The sequence below is a fragment of the Rhodamnia argentea genome, chromosome 3 (genome assembly GCF_020921035.1).
Source record: "Rhodamnia argentea isolate NSW1041297 chromosome 3, ASM2092103v1, whole genome shotgun sequence".
In the NCBI taxonomy this organism is placed as follows: domain Eukaryota; kingdom Viridiplantae; phylum Streptophyta; class Magnoliopsida; order Myrtales; family Myrtaceae; genus Rhodamnia; species Rhodamnia argentea.
The window spans coordinates 22196964-22224661 of NC_063152.1; the positions used below are offsets into that span (position 1 = coordinate 22196964).

The following is a 27698-nucleotide window of genomic DNA, read 5'->3' on the forward strand; positions in this document are numbered from 1 at the left end:
GGCAGGTGGTATCATCGACCCTTGCCATTGAGAGCAATGAGGGTGGCAACCCTCGCCACTCAAGGCAGCAAAGGCTTACGACCCTCGCCAGCCATGGCAGTGGACCCATGACTCTCATCCCTTGTCTCAACGTGGCTTGCTACTTCCTCGACCCGAGATGTCGAATTCTTAACTGACAAAGGCTGCCTCTACTACCCTTAATTAGCTTGTTGAGGAAAGGGGTTTGACTATATAATATAGGGCAACCCTAGTTCCAATATTATATTGGAGGAAGCACATGGCATGAAAAGGATGGTAAGTAGGACAGCCAATCCTTGAGAAAGCTATCTCAATGGAAGTCGACCTAAGCTAAGCACTGTTCAAAACGAGGGAAAATTTTGGACGAAAAAACAAATTCTAAAGCGGCAGATCAGGAAGAAGTTCCTTATTCCAAGGAAGCTTTAAAGGATAGGGGAATTGCTGTTATAGGAGATTAGCGGCCTTTTCCTATCTTACTAAAAAAAAAAAAGCTGGCTTTTCGCTCTTTTGACTCTCTCAATCCTGCAAGACAACCCCAAGTTCTACCGTTTGCACTTGCAGAGACAGCAGAATCCGTTTCCCCAATATGCTAGTGGGTCACAAGCATGCTGACTATTGCATTTATGATTAGCTAACGATTAGGCAAAAGCTGGTGGGGCACTCCAGATATGAGACAACGATTAGGCAAAAGTAAGTCTGGAGATACAATACTAACTTACAGTTAAAAGGGCCAGATGAGGATGCACGGCATTCTTTCCTTTCAGTTGATCTAAATCGTGAAACCAAATTGAAGCTGCACTTGCCGACTGTCGAGACAAAACGCCACGAAAGAACACCCAATATGTAGTAGGCAAATTTCGAAAATTCACTACTCAGCCACTTATTAACGGAGTTAACTTTTTTTTTTATGATGGCTTAGAGACTGAAGTGACCCATGCACATGTGGGTAAAATAGCAGAGTATAACAGCAATTGATTAAGGGAGCTTATGATATACGATAGAACATTAGTTCAAATCCTACTCTCTAATTGGGGTCTATCATACAATGAACAATTTTCTATTGAAATGATTATTAGAACACATTGGATAAATTAAAAGAATGTTGATGAACAAGGAGGGCAAAATTACCCCTCACCTTTCAAGGAATTAATACAAAAAGATCAAAACCTCCTCTATGACGTGTTCATTATTGAAGGAAGAATGAGCCCCCCTGCATCATTTGTTTCTTGTAATGACTATATGTGTGAGGTCTATGAGTGCTCGCCTTGATTTCCGGACATCCTCATCGTCGCTCTCGGGAAGAGAATCAATTGCTGTAGCGGCAAGAGCTGCATGCTTTTTGGCTAGTTCCCTTGCCCTTTGTATTCCACGACTCCTTCCAAGATACTCAAGAGCCTGCAATTTCAGAAAGGGAAAAAAAAAAGGTTAACTACACTTGTTTTTCAAATCATCTCACACAAAATCCACCGATCAGAACATATTCTGCAGATGGGAGGGAAACAAAATATCGCTAGGTTTCAAACATTCCAAGGCACCCTCAAAATGCTCAGTACTTTTCATTGAATGCGATACCATGTAGTTGGTAAAGAAGAATAGTTAGTTGACCAAGATAGGCAAAGAGAGCTTGATTGAGGGGGAAGCAGCACCAACAGAATCCCGAGTTTAACAGGTGTTTTCATTGCAATGACAAATGAGGACAGAAATTTCCCCATTAGGTCATTCATGCAAGTGGGAAGTGCTTTTTAATTTGCTTCTCAGTCAAACCTTGCTCATGCCACAGATTAGAACTTAAGAACCCCCCCCAAAAAAAAAAGAGAGAGGATAAACAGCACTTGGATAGACAATCTCAAAGCCGTAAGGACAACTAAAATACAATTTAAAATAGAACACAAAATAATTCACCACTAAACTAGGAATAACCTGTACTCCGACAAACGATTCAACCCTATCTTACTTGAAATAACAGCCCATCTAAGTGCTCTCTTTTTCCCCCTCCTAATTATGCTTGTCATAGTTTAGCAGCTAAAAAAGCTACCATCACTAACCCAGCCAGCTCAAAAGGCTGATAATGTTGTAGCAGTCGCAAGAAATAGGAAAATGCATCCACTCTAGATCCGAGACTGCTCAATTAGCTAGTTGATGGAAAATAAGCGTCACTTACAAGATCAACATTTGCCGGGTCATCAAAGCCCCTGTCAACAACCGTGCGTAACTGGGGAAACTCCTCCATGGCAAACAAGATTGGAGCTGTTACGATTCCCTGCGCAAATGATAGAAATTTCAGTTGTCACAGATATTCTTATCCAATTGTGCACAAATTCGGAAAAAGAGCAAGGCATTTTATGTTTGGTTCGGACAATTGGCAAGCAGGCACTTGAATGCACCAAGAGGAATACTTCCACAATAAATCTTGTAGCACTTACTACATTGTAAGAATCACAAGAACAAAAAAACTCAGTTAAATAGGAACATCAAGCTAAGATCAGGCGAAAGACTCAACCAAACAACTACAAAGATGGCAAATATAGCTCTAGAGCTCTTCAAGTACCCAGCAATATGCACGGGAATCACCACCCCATTTAGTCAAATGCAATCACACGACAACAACATACTATCCTGGAAAATATTCCAGAGCCATCTTTGTTTCTTACCAAAAGAATCTGCAAATGATACCAATAAGATATTCCAAAACTGCTTCTCAATTAGTTTAGATGACATTAAGAAAAAATTACCATTTATGCGAAATTGTTTCCTCCTAATATTTTCACCAGAACAGAAAGACTATGGATGGATGCATGAAACAATTACTTCATAAATTCAAGAATAAGATTTACCAGCAGAGGAAATTATCATCTGCTCAACTAGTATCAGATTTACTGGGATAACAAAGCAATTTCTCCAATAAGTATAATAGCACAGAAAGTGACCGCTCCATCAAGTTCAATCCTAGAACCATGAAGCTTCACAACGAGTACAGCTTACATGGCGAATGTCAGATAAAGAACCCTTCCCCAAGGACGCTGATGTCCCAGTGAAATCAAGAACATCATCTATCAATTGAAATGCCAAACCCTGGGAACAGAAAAGACAAATAAGAAATTGGAATACCGAGGAAACTAAACAATTATGTGCCTATTTCCTATTTATAAGGTAAGTCAACATGCATGTCAGTTGTTGTAGAAGCATGCTCTAGAAATACTTATTAATTGAACGTAAAGTATTTGCAATGTGAATCAAAGACAAAGGATTTACAAGCAGATTTAGGACTTGATACTTAAACCAACAAAACAAGCCAGTTGGGCAACTGCTGAAAAATTATGTAAACTCATCAGAAGGAGCCATTTGTTGTCCTACTTAATTACCATCCCAAGATAATAAGCAAAGAACTACTCCACCTGTGATAGGAGCTTAAATTTTCCTTATTAATAGGCATGCTATCACTCACGTAGGGTATTGCTTTAGTCAAGCACCATACATGTACGATTTTGTAGAGATATTTTACTGCCTCACGCATGACATCAACCAATGAAGACATTTCATCAAGTGCTTCAAACCAATATTATAAGATGATGCTGTTTTTGCATTTCCCAGTTATGAGTAAGGGCGAGTGTAGCCTATAAAGTAATCAACTGCGGTTGTTACCAATACGACATCCATAAAATTTAGAAGTCTTCATATTAAGCTTATAGTAGAGGACGAACCAGGTTTCTGCCATACTCGTAAGCCAGCACGGCGACTTCTGTTGTTTGTCCAGCAAGAATAGCAATAGCCTTGCAGCTGTTTGAAATCAATGATGCTGTCTTGTAATATGTCTTCTGCATATAATGTTCCATGCTGCACACAATGAACAATTTAACTTACATCAACTACAAAGAGGCACGGTGGACTCCAAAACGACACACGAACAGTAGAATGATCACTGTGCAATTAAATTATAGTATAATTCCATTTTTTCGTCCTATAACTTAGGTGGATTGTGCAATCAAGTCCTGTGATTTTAGTCAATCGTTCAATATAGTCCTCTTGTGACAGGAAATCACAAAATCCAATCAAATTGAGGACATGGACTTCTATCTTTATCCAGAAAATGACATGGCGAGTGCAAATCCATGTGGACAAACATCACTGGATGTGTATTCTTTGGGTGATTTATCACGAAGTCCACACAGTAAAACCCAAAAAAACTAAAAAGCTCCGAAACGTGCTTGAGAACAAAGCAACCAGCGTAGATTTAATTGGGGAATATGAAGCTTGAAATCGACTTCAATCAGTGAAGATTGAGCCTAAAATCACACCGAGGCTCCCTTGGGTGATGTAGAAAACGTCGATCTGCCATTGTTGCATTAGCTCATAGAAATTGACCTCAAAACACGAGTCAAAGCTACCAAGAAGATGAAGAAGGCAATGTTGATGGAGCAGAAAGACAAGTCCATCCAACTCGCCGACCACGTCCCCAGAGGACTGGTTTAGGAGCAGCAACGAGAGCCATGCAGGCCTGTCATCCTCCTGCTCCCTCTACTAGGAGTTGTTAGATGAGGAGCAGTGCAGCCGAAGTCAAGGGTGTTGCCCCTGAGTGGCAGCGACAATAGGAACACTGAGACAGCTTCGCAGTGCTGCAGTCAAGTGACCTGCTCTGGGATTTCAGCCAATCATTGGTTGGGATGATAGTGGAGGAGGAGACGTTTGACATGGAGGAGCTGCAGAAGCTTCTCGAGTGCTTATTGTTGCTGAACTCATGCCACCATCACTGTTCCTGTTGTAGGTGTTCGCCGAGTTTTGGGAGTCTCTGTTATCAACTCCATTGTGAGGAAGTGACGACAATGCTTTTCCTCTTTCTCATTATTTTCATTTTTCCTCTTCTTGCTTTTCTCTGTTTTTGCCCGTAAAGATTGTAGCTATTGTTCTAACTTAATTGACTGGTCGTGATCCAAGGTGCTCATCGTAGTTTGTGTGTTTTCCTCTGTCCTTGAGTGTAAAATTATTGCTAGAAGTTCATGATGCAGAGTGTTATAGCTAGAAGTTCATTTATGCAAAAAATGACAAATGATCTTTTCTACTTTGATCCTTCCTAAAATCTTGGGTTACTTCAAGCTCGATGTGATTACCTTCACCGATTGAAGGTGATTTCAAGCTTCATCTTCTCAAACTAAACCCCAGAGTTTTCTCTATTTTCAAGCAAATTTCCGTGCTTTTTTATTTTTTTATGGGTTTTTACTTTGTGGACTTTTATGATGCATCACCCTCTCTCAAGAAGATAGTCCAATGAGTGTTGTTAGTCTGCATGGATCCCACAAATTCCACGTCATTTGTTTTATATACCTATGTCATTGATTTGATCGGAGTTTCTGATCTCCGGTCATCAGAGGACTGCATTCAACAATGGACTGAAGATCCGGGACCTTGATTTACCAATTAAGAGTTACAGGACTTGGATTCCACAATCCACCTAAGCCATAGGACCAGAAGTGGACTTCCCCCTAAATAATACTTTGCATGAGATCATTATATCATGTATGATGCTCATGAATGTCTCATGGATCAAAACCTTCCTAACACAGGAAAAATTAACCATACATTAACAGTAAAAGCATGGTCACAGAATAAAATTTTGACCTTCAAAGTGGCTCAATACAAACAAGGAATGGTTCTATGGAGGCCTACTATAGCAGCATGAAAAGTAATGCCAAATCCTCAAGGAGAAAGCTAATAGAAGTCAAAGGAGAGGGACAGATAATACAATCCACAATATATAACTTAAGAGGAGGGTTAAGGGAAATCAGAGCTAGAGGGTGCAGGTTAATTCTGCTGTTGTATCCTCTTGGTGATGAGATACTTGAGGCACCATCATAGCATGGAATTGGAGAACAATTACTAACTTCCAACATCATTTTGCTGCTTTTATTAGTATTAAAGCTGGTGTACAATTTCCAAGTGACGCACTTCCCTCAAGCTGTCCCATCTCTTTATATGAATTTTTCCTGCTGGTCTTGATTTCGTGACAGTTTCACAAGTCTGGGTAATCAGATTAACTTAGTTCCAATTTTACCTTATTAAATTCCACTTCACAAGGTGGGTAATTTTAGTCATCCCCAGGAAGACATTTTGGAAGTTGAATCTTTCTTTGAAACTGAGGATAGTGAGACCATGTTCTTGACCTGGAAGTGCATACAGAGCAAGAGTCCCCCAGAAAACTACTTTAATTAAAAAAGAAACAACAACCTCTCCAAACAACTTAAGTATCAATAGTCAGGTAAAGAAATTTCTTTGCATAAACTGGAAAAATCTGGGAAACTATGCAACATTATAACAGCATAATCTAGTTTCCACCATTAATCAAAGGCCACTTTGCAGCTTCATGTACAATCATTTACATATTGGAACCTTATCAGTGGACTCTTTGGAAGTTTTGTGAAGAGAAGTATCTCTTGACAAGAAAGTAGATGGCAAGATAATGAAACAAACTTCAAATCGCCATGAGTACACTTTTTTTTCTTCTCTAAAGAGTGGTTCTGTATGTGGGGATCCTGGAGATCTTATCCAGTGCAGGCAAAGGCAAAAAGCGCACTTGAGCTAGCACTCAATAATGCCTAAGGCAAAAGGTGTGAAAAAAGTGCACGCCCCCCCAGCAAAGTAGGGCGCAAAAACTCAAAATTGGGAAGTAGCATTATATTCGACAAAAATAGAGAGCACAGGGTTCAAACTACAAAGAATATTTAAAAAATATTGATCAAGAAGAGCATGCACTCTAGATGATTCAGAGACAGATAAGAAAATATGAATTCAAAGACAGAAATTAGAATTGAGAAAATATAGGGCTCAATCTCGTATATGTGCTTTCAAAGGCACGCGTGCGCATACACAGAGCTGGTACTGGTCTAGTTCCTTCGATAAACACTGGCCTATGTGTAGCTAACACTGACAATGATGACAAATGTGCAGGTGTTCCTCTGCTCTGAGAGTCTGAAAAGTACTTCTAGTTTTGAAGAAAGTAGACTTTCAACCCCACTGTAAATAAAAGGATCAAATATACTTTCGCAGGAAAAGCCAATTGACTTGACTGAAATCCATTTTTCTTCATCAGGTGACAAGTTAAGCTTGTGTCTGATGAAGAAAGCTCAAAATGTGGTAAAAGGCATATGCTTGGCAAAACACACCCTGCCAGACTTCCTAGAAGAGAAGTGCCATTGCCCTACCTCGCCTGAGCACGTAGGTAAACCAGGTGATTGTTCTACACTGTTCTTCTCCACTTTAAATATTTTCAAGGTCTTCAAAATACTCTCTTTCATTCTGTACAACCTATAAAAGTCTACGCTGTTAGATATTTTTGTCATTAAAGCAGAAAGAAGGGCATTTTGGTGAATCTCTTGTACAAGACAAGTTTCTGCCATAACTTAATTGGGAGCCCCACCACCTAAATTTGGATCTTTATTAAGAAGACTCAGGTCACAACCTTTTCTTTTAGTGGCTATTTAATTAATCCTGATAAGTTCATGTATTTCTTAATTAGATATGGATTTCATGATAAGTGACTTACTTTTTAGAATATCCAAGTAAATCATATATGTTCGTCAATAAATACAAAGACAAACTGCAGATCTTAAAGGTGCCAATTTTAAAATTATCCTGATATGAGTTATATCTTCAAGAAGTTGACATTATCTTAAATCCTGATCATGAGCATGATCATTAGATGTATAAATGAGTCCACCTACTCATAAATTACTTGAACAAGACTTGATGACTTTAGGTTTAAGTCGATCTTGAATAGCTTAAGTGTCAAATCAAGTCGAGTGTGAACTTACAAATCTAGAGCTTCCATAACTCATGTATCTAATTAAATAGATGAGTATTTTAACTATTTTGTGAATCTCACTTTGGGTTAACAATTTAGTATCATGAAAGCGAAGTCCCACTTTTGGATGAGAAAGCAATATTTCATTATGGGAGCATGGCAATAGGAGTGGTTGGAAACTTGGGATCTCAATGTTCCATCTCATATGTTGAACATATATGTGGAATTTAACTTGTAGAAGCTACTTAAAGATCAATTTAAGTACTGGGATTTCTATGTTTCATAGTACAAACAGTTTATAATACCAGATAAAACCTAAATATGCTAAACGTAAGGTCAAATGAAACGCAAACATAAAATGATCCCAGATTTGTTTTAGAATAAAGTGTATGTATTAATCAATGTGTTGTTGTATACTACAGTACAACTTAGTGCAATGAAGCATTTACTTGAATATTGGACAGACACATTGCGTTTTTGGATAGAATATGTTAGTCTTATGTCCTTTGTCTTATTAATTTTCTAAACATCTATAAGAAGTCAGCCATGGTAGCACAAGCTCAAAAACTAGTTTCAAGAGAACAGGCATATTCTTTGCTAAACACATGCTAAGCTATTGATGAAAGGAATAAAATAAACTGATTCTTTATAATGTATGATGTACAGCACCGCAGAGAACCAGAACAAACAATTGATTCAGGAAGCAATAGAACAACAAAAAAGGATGCAGCCATGACATACAGAGTAAAACGTCCATATAACATATAGATATTTGAGATATAAATGCGTCCATTCTCACATCTAGGGAGCACAACGATAAATAAATATCGCCTAGGCACCAATCTGCACAAGGCACAGCTTATCCAAGGAAAGAAAATTATAAGTGCGACAAAGATCAAACAGAAGCATACCTACACCGCTGATCAGACGACGTGGTCATTTGCATAGTTTCACCAGTAACAAGATGCTCTACCACTGTTGCTAACAACGATACAACCTACAAATATGGCAATATAATGAGAAAAAGACGTTTGTTCATGCTACTCAAGGTATGGCATTGCAATCCCAGTCATACCACATAAACTACACCTCTAAATCACTGAACTCTTGAAGGAAAAGAAAAGTGGAAGGAAAATGAAGCAAGATTTATTTAGGAGTCATAAACTAGATGAACAGAGAAGACATTTAGGGGATTATCCTCCAGAACTCATCTGGTCCTTCTTAATTAAGTAGAATGATACAAAGAAGAGAAAAATGCCAACTGGAGCTGTGTCAGAAAAGCTCTCTCTGCTCGGAATTTGAATTCTACTATTTTTGTCAAATGGAAAGGAAATAGTAGACGAAATTTCAGTGCAAAAGAGGAAAAGAAAGGAGGATGGTGGATCTCCTTGTCAATCCTAAACAAATGCAGTTCGCACAAATAACAGAACAAGCATTTGTGAGACTCATTGGAATATCCTGAGCCATCGTAAGAAATTGCATCTATCACTCTACAAGCAACAGGACCTGATGTGTAACACTCATGCCCAATCCTAAGCTTGAATGTCCACACAAAATTAGGGAACTGTGATCTTGGGTAAGGGGAAAAAAAGAACTCGACAGACTCTAGATAGGAAATATTTACCTAGATTTCAAGAATGTTGCATCCACAGATTTACAGCTAAATGACAAAAGAAGAGCCTAGTATTCAGTACCCAAAGCATGTCTTTTTTTATGGGCTAGACAAAATAAGCCCTTTCACGTGGTGCGCATTACTGACACAAAGATTATCATTAAATATGAATAAAGAATCATGTCAAATCATACTGAAATCCAGACATACCTCCGTGTTTTTCAAGGATGCAAGCGCCACACAAGCTCGAGAAAGGAGAAAATCCCCAGCTAAAACTGCCAACTGCATAGCAAACAAAAGTTTGTTGACATCTATATTTTTGAATGTACTATCATCTGCATGGACCACGATGAAGTCACAAATCTTCACAATGCATCTTCTTCATAAAGCGAGACCAGTATGGTAAGACTAAAACTTCTTTTCCTTTATAAAAGAAAATCAAGGCACGAACTTGTCAAAAAACTAACACATCTGTAATCGTGGAAAGGTGCAGGCATTGTGTCTATGTAAAAGAGGAAAGATTTCTCCATCCGTTACTGTTTAACACCGTGTTTGGCGGCATGCATGCATGCATGAATGAAATCTAGACATATAACAAATGTAAGAACCAGCAATATTTCTGAAGATGGTGGAGATGTATGAGCACCTTGTTTCCCATGATATCATTTAATGAAGGAATACCACGTCTTGTGTCGGCATCATCCAACACATCATCATGAAGAAGGCTTGCAACCTAAGGGAAACAAATAATATGTGCATTAATCCAGAAATTAAAAGGTTGTTTAATAGGGTGAACTTAAAAGAAACAGTATTTGAGTCTATGACATTGTCCAGCAAAAGAAATGTAATCCTTATTCTGCATTACCAGTACTAACAAACACGCTATATATGTGCAGGGTCTGTTCCTTTCCTTTCTTTCTATAGGTTGACACAACTCCCTCAGAAGGTACGAAGGAGGAACTACCCCAATAAAAACCCGCTTCAGAATATTGAAGTATGAAATTGAACTTGCCTACTTACACAGAATCATCTCTCATTTAATATACTCGCTTCACTACAATTATCAAGTCTCACTTGTTTTATTTACTTCTATTTGCCAACAACAGACTTTCTTTCTTGGTTGGTGGGTAGGTTATGGCGGTGGTGAGCTTGGGAGGGAGCTCAGATATATTAATCTAGTGTCTAAACAAAAGGCATGTAGGGAAATTAGGAAGTAGCATCACAGACATCATTTAAAGAACAACTTCATCTGGTAAAGAGCCATTGTAGATCACTCAAAGAAAAATTTTCTCCACCATCTACAGTATAACATATCTCCAAAGTTCACAGGACCAGCAAGTTAGATGCTCAAATGTTAAAAGAACAAACGAAAGGATATAAGAGAATAATTAAATTAATCCATATGCAGACGCAGCAACAGCCTGTTATTTCCTACTCCTTTGATTCCATAGACACAGAAAAGGCACATATAACAGTAAGATGAGAAACTAACTTACATGAATCATCTCTGTGATCTCAGCTATGCACTGCTGTCTTGTACGTAGTTCCGAAGACACTGCATCTCCTAAACTACCATCAGTTGGTACCGGCAGAGGCAAATGCAAAGCACTAGCCATTAAAAGTAAAACCTGTGCCAGATAAAAGATAAAACTTAAAAGCAGGTGGAATCCAAAAGATAAGAAGTACATCAATTTTCTCTCCACAAAATTAATCTGAAGCTGAAAGTAGGGAAAAAGAAATCAACTCATGGAAAATGATAAAGAAATTGAAATTCACTTGCACAATAACCAATTAAAACCAAAGATCTAAACATTAGAAAGGGGGAAGTTGAGTTTCAATATGCCTCGAAGCATCTTCTAAAAGCTGTTAGTTCCACAATGTCCACAAAAGCTCATGGGCTATATGCTAGTATTAATTTGTCTTGATGGTCAACAAATTATCATTTAGCTTAAAAGGTGTCTATATCCTTCGAGCTAAATTACACCAAAAGCACTAAAAGTTTCATACAGAGTGTAATCAAGTCATAAACATCTCGAATCAAATTCCAATCCTTTTAACGTGCACCAAGTCCTAAACTGGCCACCAGTGGTATTTAGACACCAGAATTTAGGACAATATTCACTTTCACAAAATAAAGGCTGATTTAACCATAATCAGGTATTAAAATGATTATCAGCAACCATTGCAAACAAAAATCAATCTATGCGAAGTCAAGAAGAAGTCCTTTTTACATGAACCCAAAAACTAGCCCCCCATTTCAAATCAAACCACAAAAGGATAATCAAATTGTTCAATTAATCATCTGTGAATAAGGAAAATCATTGAAGTAATAAGACACGAGTCTAATTTCAATAAAATAATAAGAAACCAAAAGAATTGAAGAAATAGATTCAGGTTAGCTAAACCCTAGCGACTGAAAATCAAATTCTCATTTATTTAATGCATAGACTTAATGAATAACTAAATTGAATACTCATGAGCAATTTATGTATGGGTTTAAGAACCAATGACTGATCAATAAGAATTTCGTTCAATTTTGGTGATCATATTTGAGACCACCTTCAGGTTTTTCATAAAAGTCAATTTTCCTCAATTCCACATAAGACTTGAGGTCTGTCTTTTAATTGATCTCATAACCAGGCCATACATCAAAATTCAACAATATCAATATGCTTTTTCACAACGGTATAATCGGAACCATCTTGATTTTGATGACAGGTTGAATCTCCAGCAATTAGATACACCAGTGAAGAGGTCTTAATTGCATGAATTTTCAATTTATTAATTGAATGTATTCTGTACAAAACATTTAGGACTTCCGCTATAATTCCCTCTCCCCCTTAAAGCCTCTTAAAGCAAATAAGCCAGATGACAATGATCTATTAAGATCTCTTAATATCACAGTTCTCAGGCAAGCAAATCTAGGTTATCCTCGAGACATTTTCTCCCAACTCAACATCATAACTCAAACATTCCCATACTGTGAACTTAATGGTGTGGATAAGCAGAACAGAAATAGTGGTCACATCACAGCTTAGGAACACACTTATCAGTTAAAGGTCTGCAAAGTAACCTTGCAAAAGCATGAACATTCAGCATAGGCAAAACATCATGAATTATACAATCACAATACAAAAAAGCAATAGGCAAACCCAAACTTCTGATATTCCAAAGAAGTATAAACAAGGTCTTTTTTCTCATGATGCAAAACCTTCTGTTAAGAAGGTACCAAGGAGTTAGCGGGCACCACCCCTATATGAAATGGCATAAGAAGGGAAGCCTCGCATAAAAATTCATTCTAATATTTCCCTTAAACTAGAAGTACGATATTAAAATGTAAAAGGTATAGGACGTACTGTGGGGCGAAACCTTTTCCCTTCCACACCCATTCTAAAAAAATATTCGGCAGCCGAGGCAAGTTTTGGGACCTGAAGAATCGGTTCTCCCACTGTTAGATTAGTAAGGAGAAAGCACCCAAAGCATTCCTACTTCTTAAAAACAGAATGAAACAAAAGAGAAGAAAGCAAATATTGATACCTCAGCAATAACCATTGCTCGCAATCTGTTAGCAAGTAGTGATAGCTCATCTGCAACAAGTGAGAATGGGTCAAGTTGTTCCTGAAAGAAGCGCAGAGCATGTAAGAATACAAAATTCAAAGCATACCACACATGAAAAGAAGAAATGATGTTAATTGTATAAAAATTACCAAGAGTAAGGGAATGGGAGAATATCATTGTGAGATTTATTGAATAAGTGAATAGTAAATAGAACATTAACAAACATCAGAATGGATAGACAAAAAGACCTTGTCACAAAAGGACGTTATTCCCCACAACAGCACCAGCTAGAGGAAAACAGGAAGAATAAGCCATGCCACACCAGACATATGGCAGAATAAGGAAGTATTATGATGGATGCCAAAGTATCAACTAATTTTCAATTTTTGGTTTGTATAGAAGATTTCTCAAGCTGATTGACGAAAAGCTTACCCAGATGAGTACTTCACTGTCAAGAACTCTTAGTATTTGGATAAAGAAATGCTTGAAGCTTTATTTATTTGGGGAGACAAGAGTAATCATTTTCAACATGTACATTGAAATTATTGTGAATGGTCAGACTACAACCTGGGAAGTAACCATGATTTTGTTGTGTCTCCTTAGTGAAAGTAAATGGCAAGGCTTAAATCCCACACGTTGAAGCTTCATCATCTAATACCCATTCTTATGTGTCAAACCAAAAATTGCCATTAACAAACTTAAACAGTGGATTAAGCATGCTATATTGATACTAATAAAGCTCTACGTGTCCCTATAAAGAGATCCAGATAGATATCACACACGTGTACATTTGCGTGTGTTTGCAGCATAATCCCTTAAGTGTTGCAGACTCATCAGCTTTTCTTGTAAAATGCGGCCATACGGTTTAGTCTAGTAAGCCATCGTGTATCTGTGCCACTAAGTCCAAAAAAGAAGTTCCACACATATGAGAAGCTGGATACAGCAGTACATTGACCAGCCGTCTCTTACATTTGGGAAAAAGGAAAAGAGAAAGTGAAGGGAAATACCCAATTAAGATATTGTTTTCTCAGTCAATCCACAACATAATCAACTTAAAGAAACCGAAAAAAGAGCCCATCAAGTAGATCATTGTATCTTGTGAAATGTTGTCTCATACAAGAAAGTTGATTTGAAATTACAATCAAGGAACGACAATGTATGCAATGAAGTAAAAGAAAGCAATAAAATCCACAATAAGAGAAACTGAAATTATTGGAAAGCTCTTTGAGTATAGTTACAGCTATAGGCATGAGTATCACAAAGTTCGAGACTCATTACCAAGCCATGGATAAGAGAAAAACTTTAATAACAAAAAATAAGTTTAAGCACAATATCCCATGCCACCTCAAAACACAATAACTGAAAACGAGCTTCCACAGTAATGATCACAAGACAAAAGGTGTACACTTAGAACAACTGATCATGGACAGAATAAATTGGACAATCATGCACAGATGAATATTCACTTGTTTGAAAAGCCGGGGAGGAAAATTTACATGTGAAACCCAATAATAAAAGTCTAAAGCTCTATAAAATTCAAATGAAAGAGGAACCTATAAGCAAAACAAAGAAAGCTTTCATTAAAGGACAAAAAAGGACAATAATAAATCAAGCCTGAGAACCCCATAAAACTGATCTTCCCCAGTAAGATTAATAATTACTCATTTGACTAGAAGAATTTCCTACTCATAGCAATGCCACAAACAGAAACTAAAGCAAATAAACAACTGGAAAAAAATAAAAAATGAAAACACACATACTCCCTTCAGCACTATTTCAATCAAGAATGTACATTTAATCAAACAATACTGAAAGAGACCTCGGGCCAAAATATGCAGAAAAATAAATAAGAGAAGATGGCATGACTACCTCAACCACTGTTTGATGATGAATCTGATGTCTGATACTAAATGAAGAAGGCAAACAACACGAGTAGATGTCTTTGCAGCCCAACACCTATTGTCACAGAGAAGATATGACTCAGAAACATAGATCCAACAGAAACAAGATTAAAAATCGAAGTTTGAGTTAAACAGTTTAATGGTTTGTTAAATGTCCTCCTTAAGCAAATGGAGAAACTAACCCCGGAAAAAAGGAAAAAAAAAAAATATTGTGCTTCATTTTGCCAAAGCACCATCGCCTAAAACACTCGTTCTGGAGACCCTGTGCTGCTCTGCAACAACCCAACCCCCACCCCCCGCATTCATTCCTGATTCACCCAAACCCTCCACAAGCTAATGATAATCCAGAATGCAAAACCAATCATTCAGCAATCCCAGCAAACATTAACTGATGCTTGCCACGTTACTTTGCCTCACAACAAACGAAACAAGACTGTTGACTCACGAAACACCGGCAGCTGCCTTACACTCCAAAATGAGCTGAACAATCTTTGAGAAAAGCTTAACCCAACAAGTCATTCTCGTACTGACGTCCGCCGAGATCGAGTACCAGCACCCAACCTCTCAGACAATACGTCGAACAGAAAGCGCGTATACTCAAATCACCGTTTATCCCAGTTCTCCCCAATCGCCGAAAAGAATCAGTAAAGCCCTGCACCTTCACTCCCAAATGCTCGCACAAATACGACCAATCGGAAAGAAAAGAAACGACCGGCGAACGAGAACGCACCGTCTTAGGAGAGCCGGCGAAGTGGGTCTGAATCAGGGTAGGGAGCCGATGATCCGAAGAACGAAGCCGACCGTACCCATGGACGCCTCGTCTCGCGAACCTCGAAACCGCGCACAGCCCCCGAGGGAATGACATCGCTCGACGCCAGGCTTCGCGATAAGAGCAGAGGAAGAACAGCAGAGAGAGAGAGAGAGAGAGAGAGAGGAGGAGGGTCAAAGCGGCTAACCGACTACTTGTTCTCGTTCGCGGTGGTAACGACACGACGGCCGAAGCCCAGCCATCCATAAGCACAGCTTATATTAAATTTGCAGGCCACGTGATGGAGAGGTGAATCGCATTATTACCAAAATCCTTAGGACAGAAAATAAAGGGAATACGAAAGAGATTTGCGGTTGACTCTCAATGTTGGACCCGGGGAGGGAGGAAATATGGGTGATTATTTTTAAAAAAAAAAATTACCTAAAAATCAAAAAATCACTGTGAAGATTTCCAATTTACGTTTTGCACCAAGTCCATCATGAGCGGTGCACTTTTGATTTTGGAGATAGTGCTTCTTCCAAATTATTGGTAAATTTATGTGTTTGTCCCATTAATGAGTGCCGTAACTATAACTTTACATCGGTAATTGTTCGTGAGAGCCAAATAAATTGGAAAAATCAATGGTTGGCATATATTTGGAATTACTGGTTATGAGAGAAGTGATTTACGTAAGAATGTTGGCGGCGGTTCACGTAAGAGTACGAGTAGGATGTCAAAGGGAGGTTATCCATGTTCAAGCAAGTATCGACAATATTATTATGACTGTCGCAAGTATATGATGTTGCGATTCCAAGGGTGGGCAAGTGTGTTTTGAGTGATTATCAATAGGAAGTGTCGATAGGTCAGAGTGTGTAGGGATGGTTATGGATGGATGGATGCTAAATGCATGATAGAAAACGATCTGATCAAGGCCTAAAGGATGCAACACCAACCAAAGATCAAAATCGGGATCAACGAAGCTCTTCACCGGGGCATGAAGGACGAGCCACCAGCCAAGGATAAAAGAATCTAAGATCTGCTCACCATCAAGGCACAATGGACGAACCACCAACAAGGATCAAGGCCTTCCTGGCTCACCGGAAAGGAATAATCCAATCTCTCGGGATAAAGAAACCGAAATAAGAGTTATACACTCTCCAAGATATGCGAAAAAAACAGTGACAAATCTCTAATATTCTCATTCGTCAAAATCTTATGCCTTGCAATGGAGATTGCATGTCTTTTTAAAGAGATAAAACTAAGCAGAAACACAAAACTCATACAATTCCCGAAATTGAACAGACTCTTGGGGAATTAACCTAATTATGACTCTTAAAAATATCACGACAATGAAGACTCATAAAATGTCCTGAATTGAAAGACATAGTAACTAAATGCATTGAAACTTGACAAAGACTCCAAGTTAGTGCATCAACTTGGGCAATCCAAAAGACACCATAAAAGGTCATCAAGCAATAGTAGAAATTGACCAAAATATCCCCTAATCTTCGGTTGTGTCGTGACCTAAAATTAGGAAATTTCAGGTTAAACAGATTATTAGGTTAATTAGATTAGTTAACCTAATTCGGACTCTCCCAAGTCCTGCCGAATCGCGACTTAGGTTCAATTACATGCAAAATTTATTAATTTAGAACCGTCACTAATTATTTATGGTAGGTTGATTAGATACCTAAATAAAATAGCGAGAAAACTATTTGAAAAATTAATACCCTTTCGGTACCAAATTTCATGAAAAATCCTTTTTGATTGATTGATATGAATCGAATAAAATTGGCTTTGGAAAATGTGACATGAATGATTTAGAAAATGGAATAGACCATGTGATACTCGAAAACGTAATTTTTTTTAATTTTCGGATTAAATGACAACCATTATGAAAACATGCCTTAAAGTGTGATAACATCCAATTTAACTTAAGAAAATGATTTCTCAAAGTCTTAACTTATATTAGATGTTATTTATGACATAAAAATGATGTTATGACATGTTTGATCATAGAAAAAGAGACTTTATTTACATGAATTAAAATAAAAGAAAAATATGAACAAAAATAAACAAAAATGCCCATAATATATCTTTAATTCCGAATTTTCCAATTAATTCACTCATTCCCAAAGATTATAGCTAGAGCAGAATTTATCCGTTACATCCTTGTATATTCGAGCCAATATGCGAATAAAAGTACAGAATAACATCATCCCTTAATACAAATACCGGTCGACAATAGCTTTGACTTCGCTTTTCAACATCATCTCGCTCCGGCTTTTAGCGATGCAGTAGCTATCTCTTGGAGGTCTCCTATTTTGGTTGCTCCGTTCGTCTTAGGTCTCTTGGGGGCAGGCAATGAGTGAAATCCCCCTTTTCTATTCCTCAAGTCCTAGATCCGTTTGATGCCATCTTCATGCCGCCGAGATGTCTAGTAGATTCCTGGGCCTTGACGAATGGGCGGCCACCTCGCTGGAAGGCCTCTTCATTGTGACAATAACGCGGGGGATTCGGGCTCGTCAAACTCTTCCTCGTGGACAATAGGGTAGAGGGATTTCTCGTAATATCAGAATAGAATATTTCTAAGCCTTAGTCATCTATTCGATCGGTGCGGGATGGCCCTACACGTAGGCAACAGAAGCACCGGCTCTACGAAGTCAAAATCGAATCTTTCTATTGGTTTTCTCATGGCCATAGGTTTTGTAAGTATAGTCTCTATAATCGGAGCTCGTTGCTTTTCATTTTCTTAGAAGTGGGCCATGGCTTCTCAATATATACTAGTAGAAAACTCTTTTCTGTTTTTTGTTTTTGTAGAGCACAAAAGCTTATCGAGCCAAGCAGACCTGAAACTTCGCTACCTAGGGAGCAAGCGCCAGGGCAGCTATTATAGCTAAGAGTCCGCTTCTTTGTTACGTAAGAAATTGTTGACACCTGAATTTTCGATCAAATTTTATAAACAATTCACAGTAAATTCATAAAAAATCAAAAAATTGAAAAATCAAGTTTGGTAGACTTGGCCAAGCATAAGGAACCATTTTTGAACAAAAAATAATTTTTCATATTTTTCGCATTTTTTTAATATTTTCGGAAAATAGGAAAATACAAGAAAATTCACGAAAAATACTTCCCGAGGTCACAAAAATATATAAAAATGTTCCACATTTTTATTTTAATTCCCTTTTCATACTAACCTCAAGAAAAATTAAAAATTGAATTCAATTTTAGGTGTTTCTTCACAACATCAAGGGTTGAATTTGCCCAAAAAAATACAATTTGGATCTTTTTATTTGCAACTTTTGCATATCTTGAGTCAACACATTCAATTTCAGTCCTCTGCAACTCCAATTTAATCAATTTCGTCCCCAATTGCACGAATTGCACGAATTAGGCAAAAATCCCCAAAATCTTTACAAGTTAGTGCCTGGAATTTCCAATTTCTGAAATTATTTTTAATCCAGGGACTTTCATGGCAAAATTGGATTACCCCCTAAGGTTTTCATATGTTCTGAATCGATTGGCGGTGGTGATATGATCCAATTTGGTCATTTGAGCACTTAATTGAACTTTTCCCCAATTTGCAATTTTAGAAAAATTTGGGGTTTTCATAGAAATTGATAGTAACTTTCGGGAAAAATCACATTTCTAGACAGTATTTAGGCCCCTTAGTTCAATTTTGAGGTTTAATTGTAAAAATTCCCCACGGATTTTGATTAATTTTGAAAATTGTAAGTCTGAACATGTTTAGACCGGTCTGACCGCCGATCGAACCGGTCCCGAACAGTGTCATCTTCTTCCTCAAAACTCCCGCGCAAGTGAATAGTACTTGGACTAATTTTGACGACCAAATTGACAAGCTAATCATTGATAATTGAATCAATTAACGTGGGCGTTTTGTTCCTCAAGTTGATACGCGCCGATTGAGCCCAACCTCGAGGTCAATGGTCGCCGGAGGAGCACCGGCGAAGCGATCAAAGTCCCGGCAGCACGGAAAGTCAACATTTCCACAGAATTGATCAAATGACGTTTAATTCGTACACGTCAGAACGCGGGATGAGTTGGATGGAATTCTCCACCGTCGCCGTCGCCGTTTGCACGTCTTCGCACGCTTAGGCACATGCGAAGGAAGGCCGGCGAAGCTCCTCCCGACACGCCAAAATTTGAAATAGGTATAAAAGGCCATGAAGCTTCTCGAATCAAAGGGAGAGGCTCATTTTGCTCGCAACAAACTCAGAGAGCTAGGGAGAGAGAGAGAGAAAGTGAGAGAGAGCTCATTCTCCCGCCCGTTTGGTCGAGAACTTGAGTTCGAACTATGAGAAGTTTGTCCGCCCGATCCGGACCAAATTGAGGCTCCTAATCAAGTCCGGAAGCTTCGTACAAGCTCCGGGAAGCGATCGCACCAACTCAATCGGCCCGCAATCTCCAAAATCGGTGAGTCGACCTCTCGAACTCAACTCTGCATGTTCATGGCATCACACTATTACGGGCACGATTGTTGCAATTATTGTGTGCGTTTTGATCCTTGAACATTGCTGACCACATCCCCACCTTCGTTTTGCATCGATTTTGTATGAAACCGCATAATCGAGTCTCCCGAGCTCTGTCGCCATAGTTTGAGCTGTTGAAGCCCGCCTAGGCAATTCTAGGCCACGTGAGCTCAATTTGAGCTCGAGGTAAGTTTCGGAACTCCTATCTCGTGTGATTTTATGAAGGAATTAGCCTATTGCGCTTTATATTGCTCGATTGAGTTCTTCAATGTCGTTACGTGCAAAGCTTAATACTCGCGATCTAGCGGATGAAATAGCTTGATTCTTCGATATGTTGATCTAGAGGTTTAGGCGAGTCGATTGGTTCCGGTTTGAGGTCGATTGGTCGAGATTTCACCGTCGGATCTCGTTGGGAAGTCTCGGCCGTTCGTTGCGTCGCCGGCGAAAGGCTGAAAACGAAGCCGACGTGGCCCAATCAACGAGTCAAAGTCCTAGGTGGCGAGCTATGAGTGGTCCGGGGTGTTGCCCGGTCGGCTCGGCCGTTGGCGCGAGTGAGCCGAGTTGGATTTGATCCGACGGTCAAGATAAATAGGCTAGTTTGATTGTAGATCGTCGGATTATATTTTCTAATTTTCGGTTATTAGATAGAAAATAAAAAAAAAATCAAAACAGTGTCGTTTAGGTTAGTGATCAAGCGGCATCGTTCGGAGTAAGAGCAAATACGTCGTCGTTTAGGCTTTAGTAGGGATGAACGGTTCAAATTATATCTAGGTTTTAAATCGTGGCCGTCCTTTTTAGTCGTGATTCGGCGTCGTTTAAAGCAGAGACCAGATGGTCGTCGTTTTGGTCTAGGGTGAGCCGACGGTCGAGATCAATGCAAGGTTTAATCCTGGTTGTCCGTTTTATTTTTGTATTTTCGGATATTAGGAAATAGTTTTAGAAAATCAAAAAATATTAGGTAAATAGGAAACGGTGTCATTTTAGTGTCGAGCGAGTCCGAGCCGGGTCAGAGTCGGGTTGACTGGGTGTTGACCAGGTTGACCCGGTCCAAAAAATTAATAAAAAAATTAATAAAAAATTCATAAAAAATTACTAAAATAAAAAAAATCAATAAAATTCATAAAAATTCCCAAAATTTCCCAAAAAATTTCTAAAAAATGTTTAGGTCGATTCAGGACTCTTAGAGTCTGAATCAAAAAGTTTTGAAGTTCCGAGGGTCGATTCATATCGATCCGAAAAATTATTGATTTTCGAAAAATAAATAAAAAAATCCAAAAAAATTAGAAAAATTCCAAAAAATTCTGAAAAATTACAAAAAGTGGGAAATGGTCACATGCAACTGGCCCAACCCTATTTTGTGATTTTTGGGTCCCAAACCTTCGAAATGACCATTTTACCCTTCCGGGCATTTCGCCCCGAAAATTTTCCGAACCATCCCGGAACTTGAATAGATCTTTCTCTAGGCCGATAGGGCCATACTAGACATATCATGCTCATTTGGTTGTATGATTTGATTGTGATTATCCATGATTGCGTATTTAACTTTTTGATTGTGAGTGATAGGTTAACAAATCCCCGTATGCATGATACCATAGATCGTTAGAGCCTACCTCATCCTAAATTTCATCTGTATAAATTCATAGGTTAGAAAATAACTCAACTTCGGTAACCGAAAGGGCGTCGATGTAAATCTCGGCTTAACCAAGTCCCCGGACCCACTTCTTTGGTTCTCGTAGAATCGAACGGTTTCTCCCGACCGCTCGATAGGGTTCCCGATCATACTCTCCGAAAAAATTGATCGATGGCGACTCCATATGCAAGTACACTATGCACATGTCACCCGACCAAGGTCAATCTCGATATCCGAAAATCTTCTTTACATCGCGATTCGAGTAATGGGTCTTGGGAGGGACCCGCGCGCCAAGATCCACCGCCAACCGAGTCGGAAGTGCGGCTCATTAACCTCGATCTCCGATCGCCACATCGACGACGAAAGGAAGAGAGGGTTGCGACAGAAATTTCGCAACTGTGAAAAATAATTGCTAGGGAAATTTTTCTTACTTTATTCCTCGATCAACAATCGGGAGAGGGTCTCAAGCAACAAGAAAGTCATGAAAGAGAGAAGATGGTCGGTCCTTATCCAATTAGCATCTAGCCCGATCGTCTGCCGAGTGAATAGCATCAAGTGCTAGTTCAAGTAAGTAATCATTTAATGCGCGGGATTTGTACTTCAACCTTCTTTTATTTGGTAATACAAAGGATAAATTACGAAATTCTATACTAATTTATAATCCTATTCCATAAGATCATGGCTAAAGATTATAATTTATTTTCTAAAGGGTCTAGGCATAAGAGAGCATATATTATGGGCATGTTTGTTTAAAAATGTGTGTGTGTGTGTATAATAAACAAGCAAGACTGTGTAAAAGCAAGGGATAAAATAAACAAGCAAGACTGTGTAAAAGCAAGGGATAAACCGATCAATTTAAATTTTCGAAAAAATTAAAGAGGGGTGGTCGAAATTGTTTAGATGGGGCCCACCTTTCCTCATCCAAAGCTTGATTTAATTTTGAGAAAATTATCTTTGAGATTTTGAAAATTTAATTCCAAATAATTCTCAAAAATTAGATAAACATCCAGTTGAATTCAAAACTTGTCTCTAGTCAAATAAATTCCGAAAAATTCATAAGAGATAAAATAAGACAACAACTAGATAAACCATCCAACCAATTCAATAATCATGAGATAATAATTTCAAAGCAAAGTTCATCCATAACAACCAGACATTATCCAGTTAAACACGATGCTTATCCATAATACATGATTATTATCGGATAATCAAAGATAAGGTAACTCAACCAACCAAAGATAAAAACTCAAAGTAAGGTCTATCAAGTTCGGTCAAATGAGCTATATAGTGCCAAAATATCCAGATTTAATCCATAAAAATTCAACCTTTTAGAATTCGACTTAAATCATAAAAGTGTCAAATAATTACATTGATTCCCAAGGATTATTTGAACAACTTTATGATCAAACCTATCACGAAAAGGTCAGAATTTATATACCATACTACTCAATTTTCGGGTCATGCTAGAATTGATGGAAAAAGCTTGAGTTTTCTTAGCTTTAATTGCAAAATCATGTGTGTTCAAGGGAGCCTAGGAACAACAATGGAAGTTATCAAGCAAACAAGCATAGATTAACAATCAAAGGCTAAAAAATATTACCTCTTTCAAGCGAAAAGTTCAGCACTCACAGCCTGGGATTTTCACCCAAAACTAAAACTCTTTCCGAATCGATTCATCGCCGAAACTCTCCAAAAGATCTAGCACAAGTAATAGAAGGATTAGAGCTTCAAATAATGCCAAAACGTGGGCTGATCGACCTTGATTTGTTGCTGAATAGAGGCAGATTATGGCTGGTTAGGGGCGGTGAAACTTGGCGGATGATCCGTACAAGGTCCCAAGCGGGCACGAGCTGGACAGCGGTGGTGTTGGTCCGACCGTGGCCAAGCAAGGTCGTTGGGGGGCCTCGGAGCTGCTTGGAGTCGAGCTGAGCTAAATCCGGATAGTGGAGGTGCGTTGGGACCGCAGAAAAGAGGCGAACGGTGGATGTACGTAGGATTGAGGAGGATTGTCTCGACCGGTTAGAGAGACAATCAAACTCCTTAAGCTTCCTCGAGTGCACTCTCAATATTATGCTCTCTTAAAGTGCCGTAATTTCTCTAAGTGCCGAATGAGAGCAGTGTGAGCCAATGCCATGCTTATATAGATCTTGGTCCTCCAAGTCCTAGTAGAAGTAGGATTGGTTTCGAGCCGTCAGATGAGGAATCCTAGCTAGGACAAGATTAATATGAGCCGTTAGATTTTAGGTTTCCAAATCCAATAAAACTATAATGAAGATAAGAACCCCAAACTAACAAAACTCTCGATTAATTTTGAAACTTTGAAGAGTCCAATTCTCCTAGGACTCTACAATTTTCGGTAATGACGGGGTGAATGTGAGCATGGCCAAAATTGTGAGGCTCTTGTGGGGTTGTGATAATATCTTGGGCCTATTCCGAGCTCTAATTAATCAAATGGGTAATTAACTAAAGACCCGACTTAATTAGATAACCAAAAAGGGCTGATTTAAATTTGAATTTAGTTACAAACCCATATATAGAATTCGACACACCCATGTCATGCTCTAACCAAATTTTTGTGATCATATTGTGGGCTCGTCTCACATCCTCGGGCTTAAATTAAGGTTTTTTTTTTTTTTTCAAATAAAGGACATTTATTTGAAAGTCCGAGCAATTAAATTAAGTTTGAATGGACTAATTGAGCTTGAAAATAGGTTTACTTGGCCCATATAAAATTAGGCATTCTCCCTTGTGCATGGTGGAAAATTTCCAACTAAATCCGGTCTAGTCGCTTATCGAATTAAACTCAATTGCTTCGCCTCTGTTCTAAATGCAAACGATAATGCATGACCGATGTAAATAAAATATGCAATACATGGGGAATTAATCTTTTCGAGAAGTATGACTAATCATCATTTTGTGCTTAAATGAATAATTTACTGAAAATCAAAATTTAGATGTCAACAAATTGGTTAATAAGACCCTTGAAATCGGCGATAAGTCTTGTAATTGATACTATATCGCATAATGGATAGTTGTTATTCCCGATCCCACATGATCATATTGCAAACGGAATTAGTTCTGACTTGTATGAACAGCGATTGGGTCGGCGATATGTGAGTTGAGCTTGAGGATCGATCTTTCAAACTGGATGCTATTGCATCAAGCTCCCCAGGTTATTTGAGATTTTCCCTCAAATCTGGTAGTTCACCATCTTCAATATATGGAGAAAGGTCTCCCACGTTGAAAGTTGCTAAGACACCATAATCTCTAGGGAGGTCCACCTTGTATACATCGTCATTGACTCTCTCGAGAACTTTAAACGGACCATCGGCTCTAGGCATCGACAAGCGTGAAATCTCTCTTTTCACAAGTGTAGTCACACTGGATCACCGGGTTGAAATTGAGTCTTCTTCCGATGCTTGTTTGCTTTATGTTTGTAAGACTCATTCGCATTCTCGATCTTGGTTCAAGCATGCTCATGAAGTTTTTTAATGACATTGGCTCTTTCTTCAGCATCATAGTTGACTTGAGAGTTGGATGGAATTAGAATCATATCGATAGGTGTAACAGGATTGATTCTATACACAACTTCAAAAGGTGATCGACAGTAATGTAACTTGGTGATCGATTATAGGTAAACTCAACATGCGTAAGCTTTAAATCCCAATTCTTCAAAGTTTTACTCACCATACTTCGAAGAAGAGTAGTGATGGTGCCATTAGTTACCTCATTTTGATCATCAATTTGTAGATGACAAATTGTGCTAAATAAAAGTTTGGTGCCAAGCTTCCCCCATAGGGTTCCCCAAAAGTAACTCAGAAACTTGGAATTGTGGTCAGATACAATGGCTTTGGGAAGCCCATGTATACGAATAACTTCCTTAAAATATTAGCGAGCAACATGAGAAGCATCGTCCGTATTGTGATAGGGAATGAAATGTGCCATATTCGAGAATAGATGAACAATCACCATGATTGCATCTTTGCCTCTTAGAATTATAGGAAGTGCCACAATAAAGTCCATGCTAACGACCTCCCAAGGTTGTACCGGTACTGGTAAAGGAGTATAGAGCCCTTCATGGAAATGATTCTTTGCCATTTGACACGTCGCACATCTGGAAATGAGAGAATGAACATCTCCATACATCTTTGGCCAATAAAATGCTCTTGAAGGACTTCAAAAGTTTTGTTAATTCCGAAATGGCCTGCTATTCCTTCGCCATGTGCTTCTCAAATCAGCAGCTCTCTGAAGGAACTCTTGGGCATACTCAATTGATTTCCTTTAAAGAGGAAACCATCTTGGATAGAATAAGTGCCTTGAAGTTCATGTTTACAGTTATCGATGATGGGCGAGAAATCAAGATCATCAACATAGAGTTTTTTCATTAAATGGAAACCAAGAATTCTGGAATCCAAAACAGCAAGCATCGTGCATCTTCTCGATAAAGCATCAGCCACAACATTTTTTTGCCATGTTTATACTTCGAGACAAAGGAAAAGGATTGAAGGAACTCTACCCATTTGGCATGTCTCAAATTCAATTTGTGTTGTCCACTTATATACTTCAATGCCTCGTGATCATGATAGAGAACAAATTGCTTAGGTCTCAATAATGACTCCAGTGATCAAGAATCGATATCCGGAGACCCTGTGCTGCTCTGCAGCAACCCAACCCCGCATTCATTCCTGATTCACCCACCCTCCACAAGCTAATGATAATCCAGAATCCAGAACCAATCATTCAGCAATCCCAGCAAACACTAACTGATGCTTGCGACTGTACTTTGCCTCACAACAAACGAAACAAGACTGTTGAGTCACGAAACACCGGCAGCTGCCTTACACTCCCAAATGAGCTGAACAATCTTTGAGAAAAGCTTAACCCAACAAGTCGTTCTCGTACTGACCTTGGCCGAGATCGAGTACCAACCCCCAACCTCTCAGACAATATGTCGAACAGAAAGCGCGTATACTCAAACCACCGTTTTATCCCAGTTCTCCCCACTCGCCGAAAAGAATCAGTAAAGCTCAGCACCTTCAATCCCGAATGCTCGCACAAATACGACCAATCGGAAAGAAAAGAAACGACCCGCTAACGAGAACGCACCGTCTTAGGAGAGCCGGCGAAGTGGGTCTGAATCAGGGTAGGGAGCCGATGATCCGAAGAACGAAGCCGACGCTACCCATGGACGCCTCGTCTCGCGAACCTCGAAACCGTGCACAGCCCCCGAGGGAATGACATCGCTCCACGCTAGGCTTCGCGATGAGAGCAGAGGAAGAACAGCAGAGAGAGAGAGAGAGAGAGGAGGAGGAGGAGGGTCAAAGCGGCTAACCGACTACTTGTTCTCGTTCGCGGTGGTGACGACACGACGGCCGAAGCCCAGCCATCCATAAGCACAGATTATATTAAAGTTGCAAGCGACGTGATGGAGGACGTCAATCGCATTATTACTATCGAAGGGAAAAATGTAACCAAATTCCAAAATCCTTGGGAGATAAAATAAAACTTTCCAAAAGTAACATTTACACGACTCGTTGATTTTGGCGATAGTGCTCCTTACAAGTTATTGGTAAATTTATGTGTTTGTCCCATTAACGAGTGTCGTAACCATAACTTTACATGAGTAATTAAACTTGAGAGCCAAATGAATTGAAAAAATCAATGTTTGGCATATATCTAGAATTACTATTTATGAGATGCTATATACAAAAGTGGTTTACGGCAGTGATTCACGTAAGAGCACGAGTAGAATGTCAAAAGGGAGGTTATTCATGTTCAAGCAAATATCGACCACACTATCATGACTATTGCAAGTATATGAGATCGGGTGATTTCTTAATCCTCAGTGTTTGTGGATTCAATGGTATAAGAAGAGCTCATGGTCCTGGAATAAGAATCGCTTTCAAGATGCAGTGATGGTGAAATGGTCGACATCCGCGAAACACGAAA

The 27698-nt window shown here is 38.9% G+C and overlaps 1 protein-coding gene across 3 annotated transcripts; it reads right to left on the bottom strand.

The window, feature by feature from the left end:
* Positions 1–972: 972 nt before the first annotated feature.
* On the bottom strand, positions 973–27223 carry LOC115756693 (solanesyl diphosphate synthase 3, chloroplastic/mitochondrial). 3 transcript variants are annotated; one of them, XM_030696551.2, is made up of 12 exons: positions 26856–27223; positions 14850–14936; positions 12960–13040; positions 12779–12850; positions 10919–11050; positions 10069–10155; positions 9633–9704; positions 8722–8807; positions 3720–3852; positions 3001–3090; positions 2180–2278; positions 973–1413 (listed from the first exon to the last, which is right to left on the bottom strand). In XM_030696551.2, the coding sequence occupies exons 3-12, from the start codon at positions 12972–12974 to the stop codon at positions 1234–1236; spliced, it is 966 nt and encodes a 321-aa protein (XP_030552411.1). In that variant the 5' UTR covers positions 12975–13040; positions 14850–14936; positions 26856–27223; the 3' UTR covers positions 973–1233. The 3 variants fall into 3 exon arrangements, with proteins under 3 accessions (XP_030552411.1, XP_030552410.1, XP_048131819.1); XM_030696550.2 differs by lacking the exon at positions 26856–27223 and adding an exon at positions 15612–15895; XM_048275862.1 differs by lacking the exon at positions 26856–27223 and adding an exon at positions 15413–15562.
* Positions 27224–27698: the final 475 nt, after the last annotated feature.

Coding starts and splice junctions, on each gene's coding strand:
- LOC115756693 (XM_030696550.2), bottom strand. CDS start 15,746: ATGTCATTCCCTCGGGGGCTGTGCGCGGTTTCGAGGTTCGCGAGACGA. Junction 11,051..12,778: donor GGAAAAGGTTTCGCCCCACA/GTACGTCCTATA, acceptor TATCTGGCACAG/GTTTTACTTTTAATGGCTAG. Junction 9,705..10,068: donor ATGATATCATGGGAAACAAG/GTGCTCATACAT, acceptor TTTGCTATGCAG/TTGGCAGTTTTAGCTGGGGA.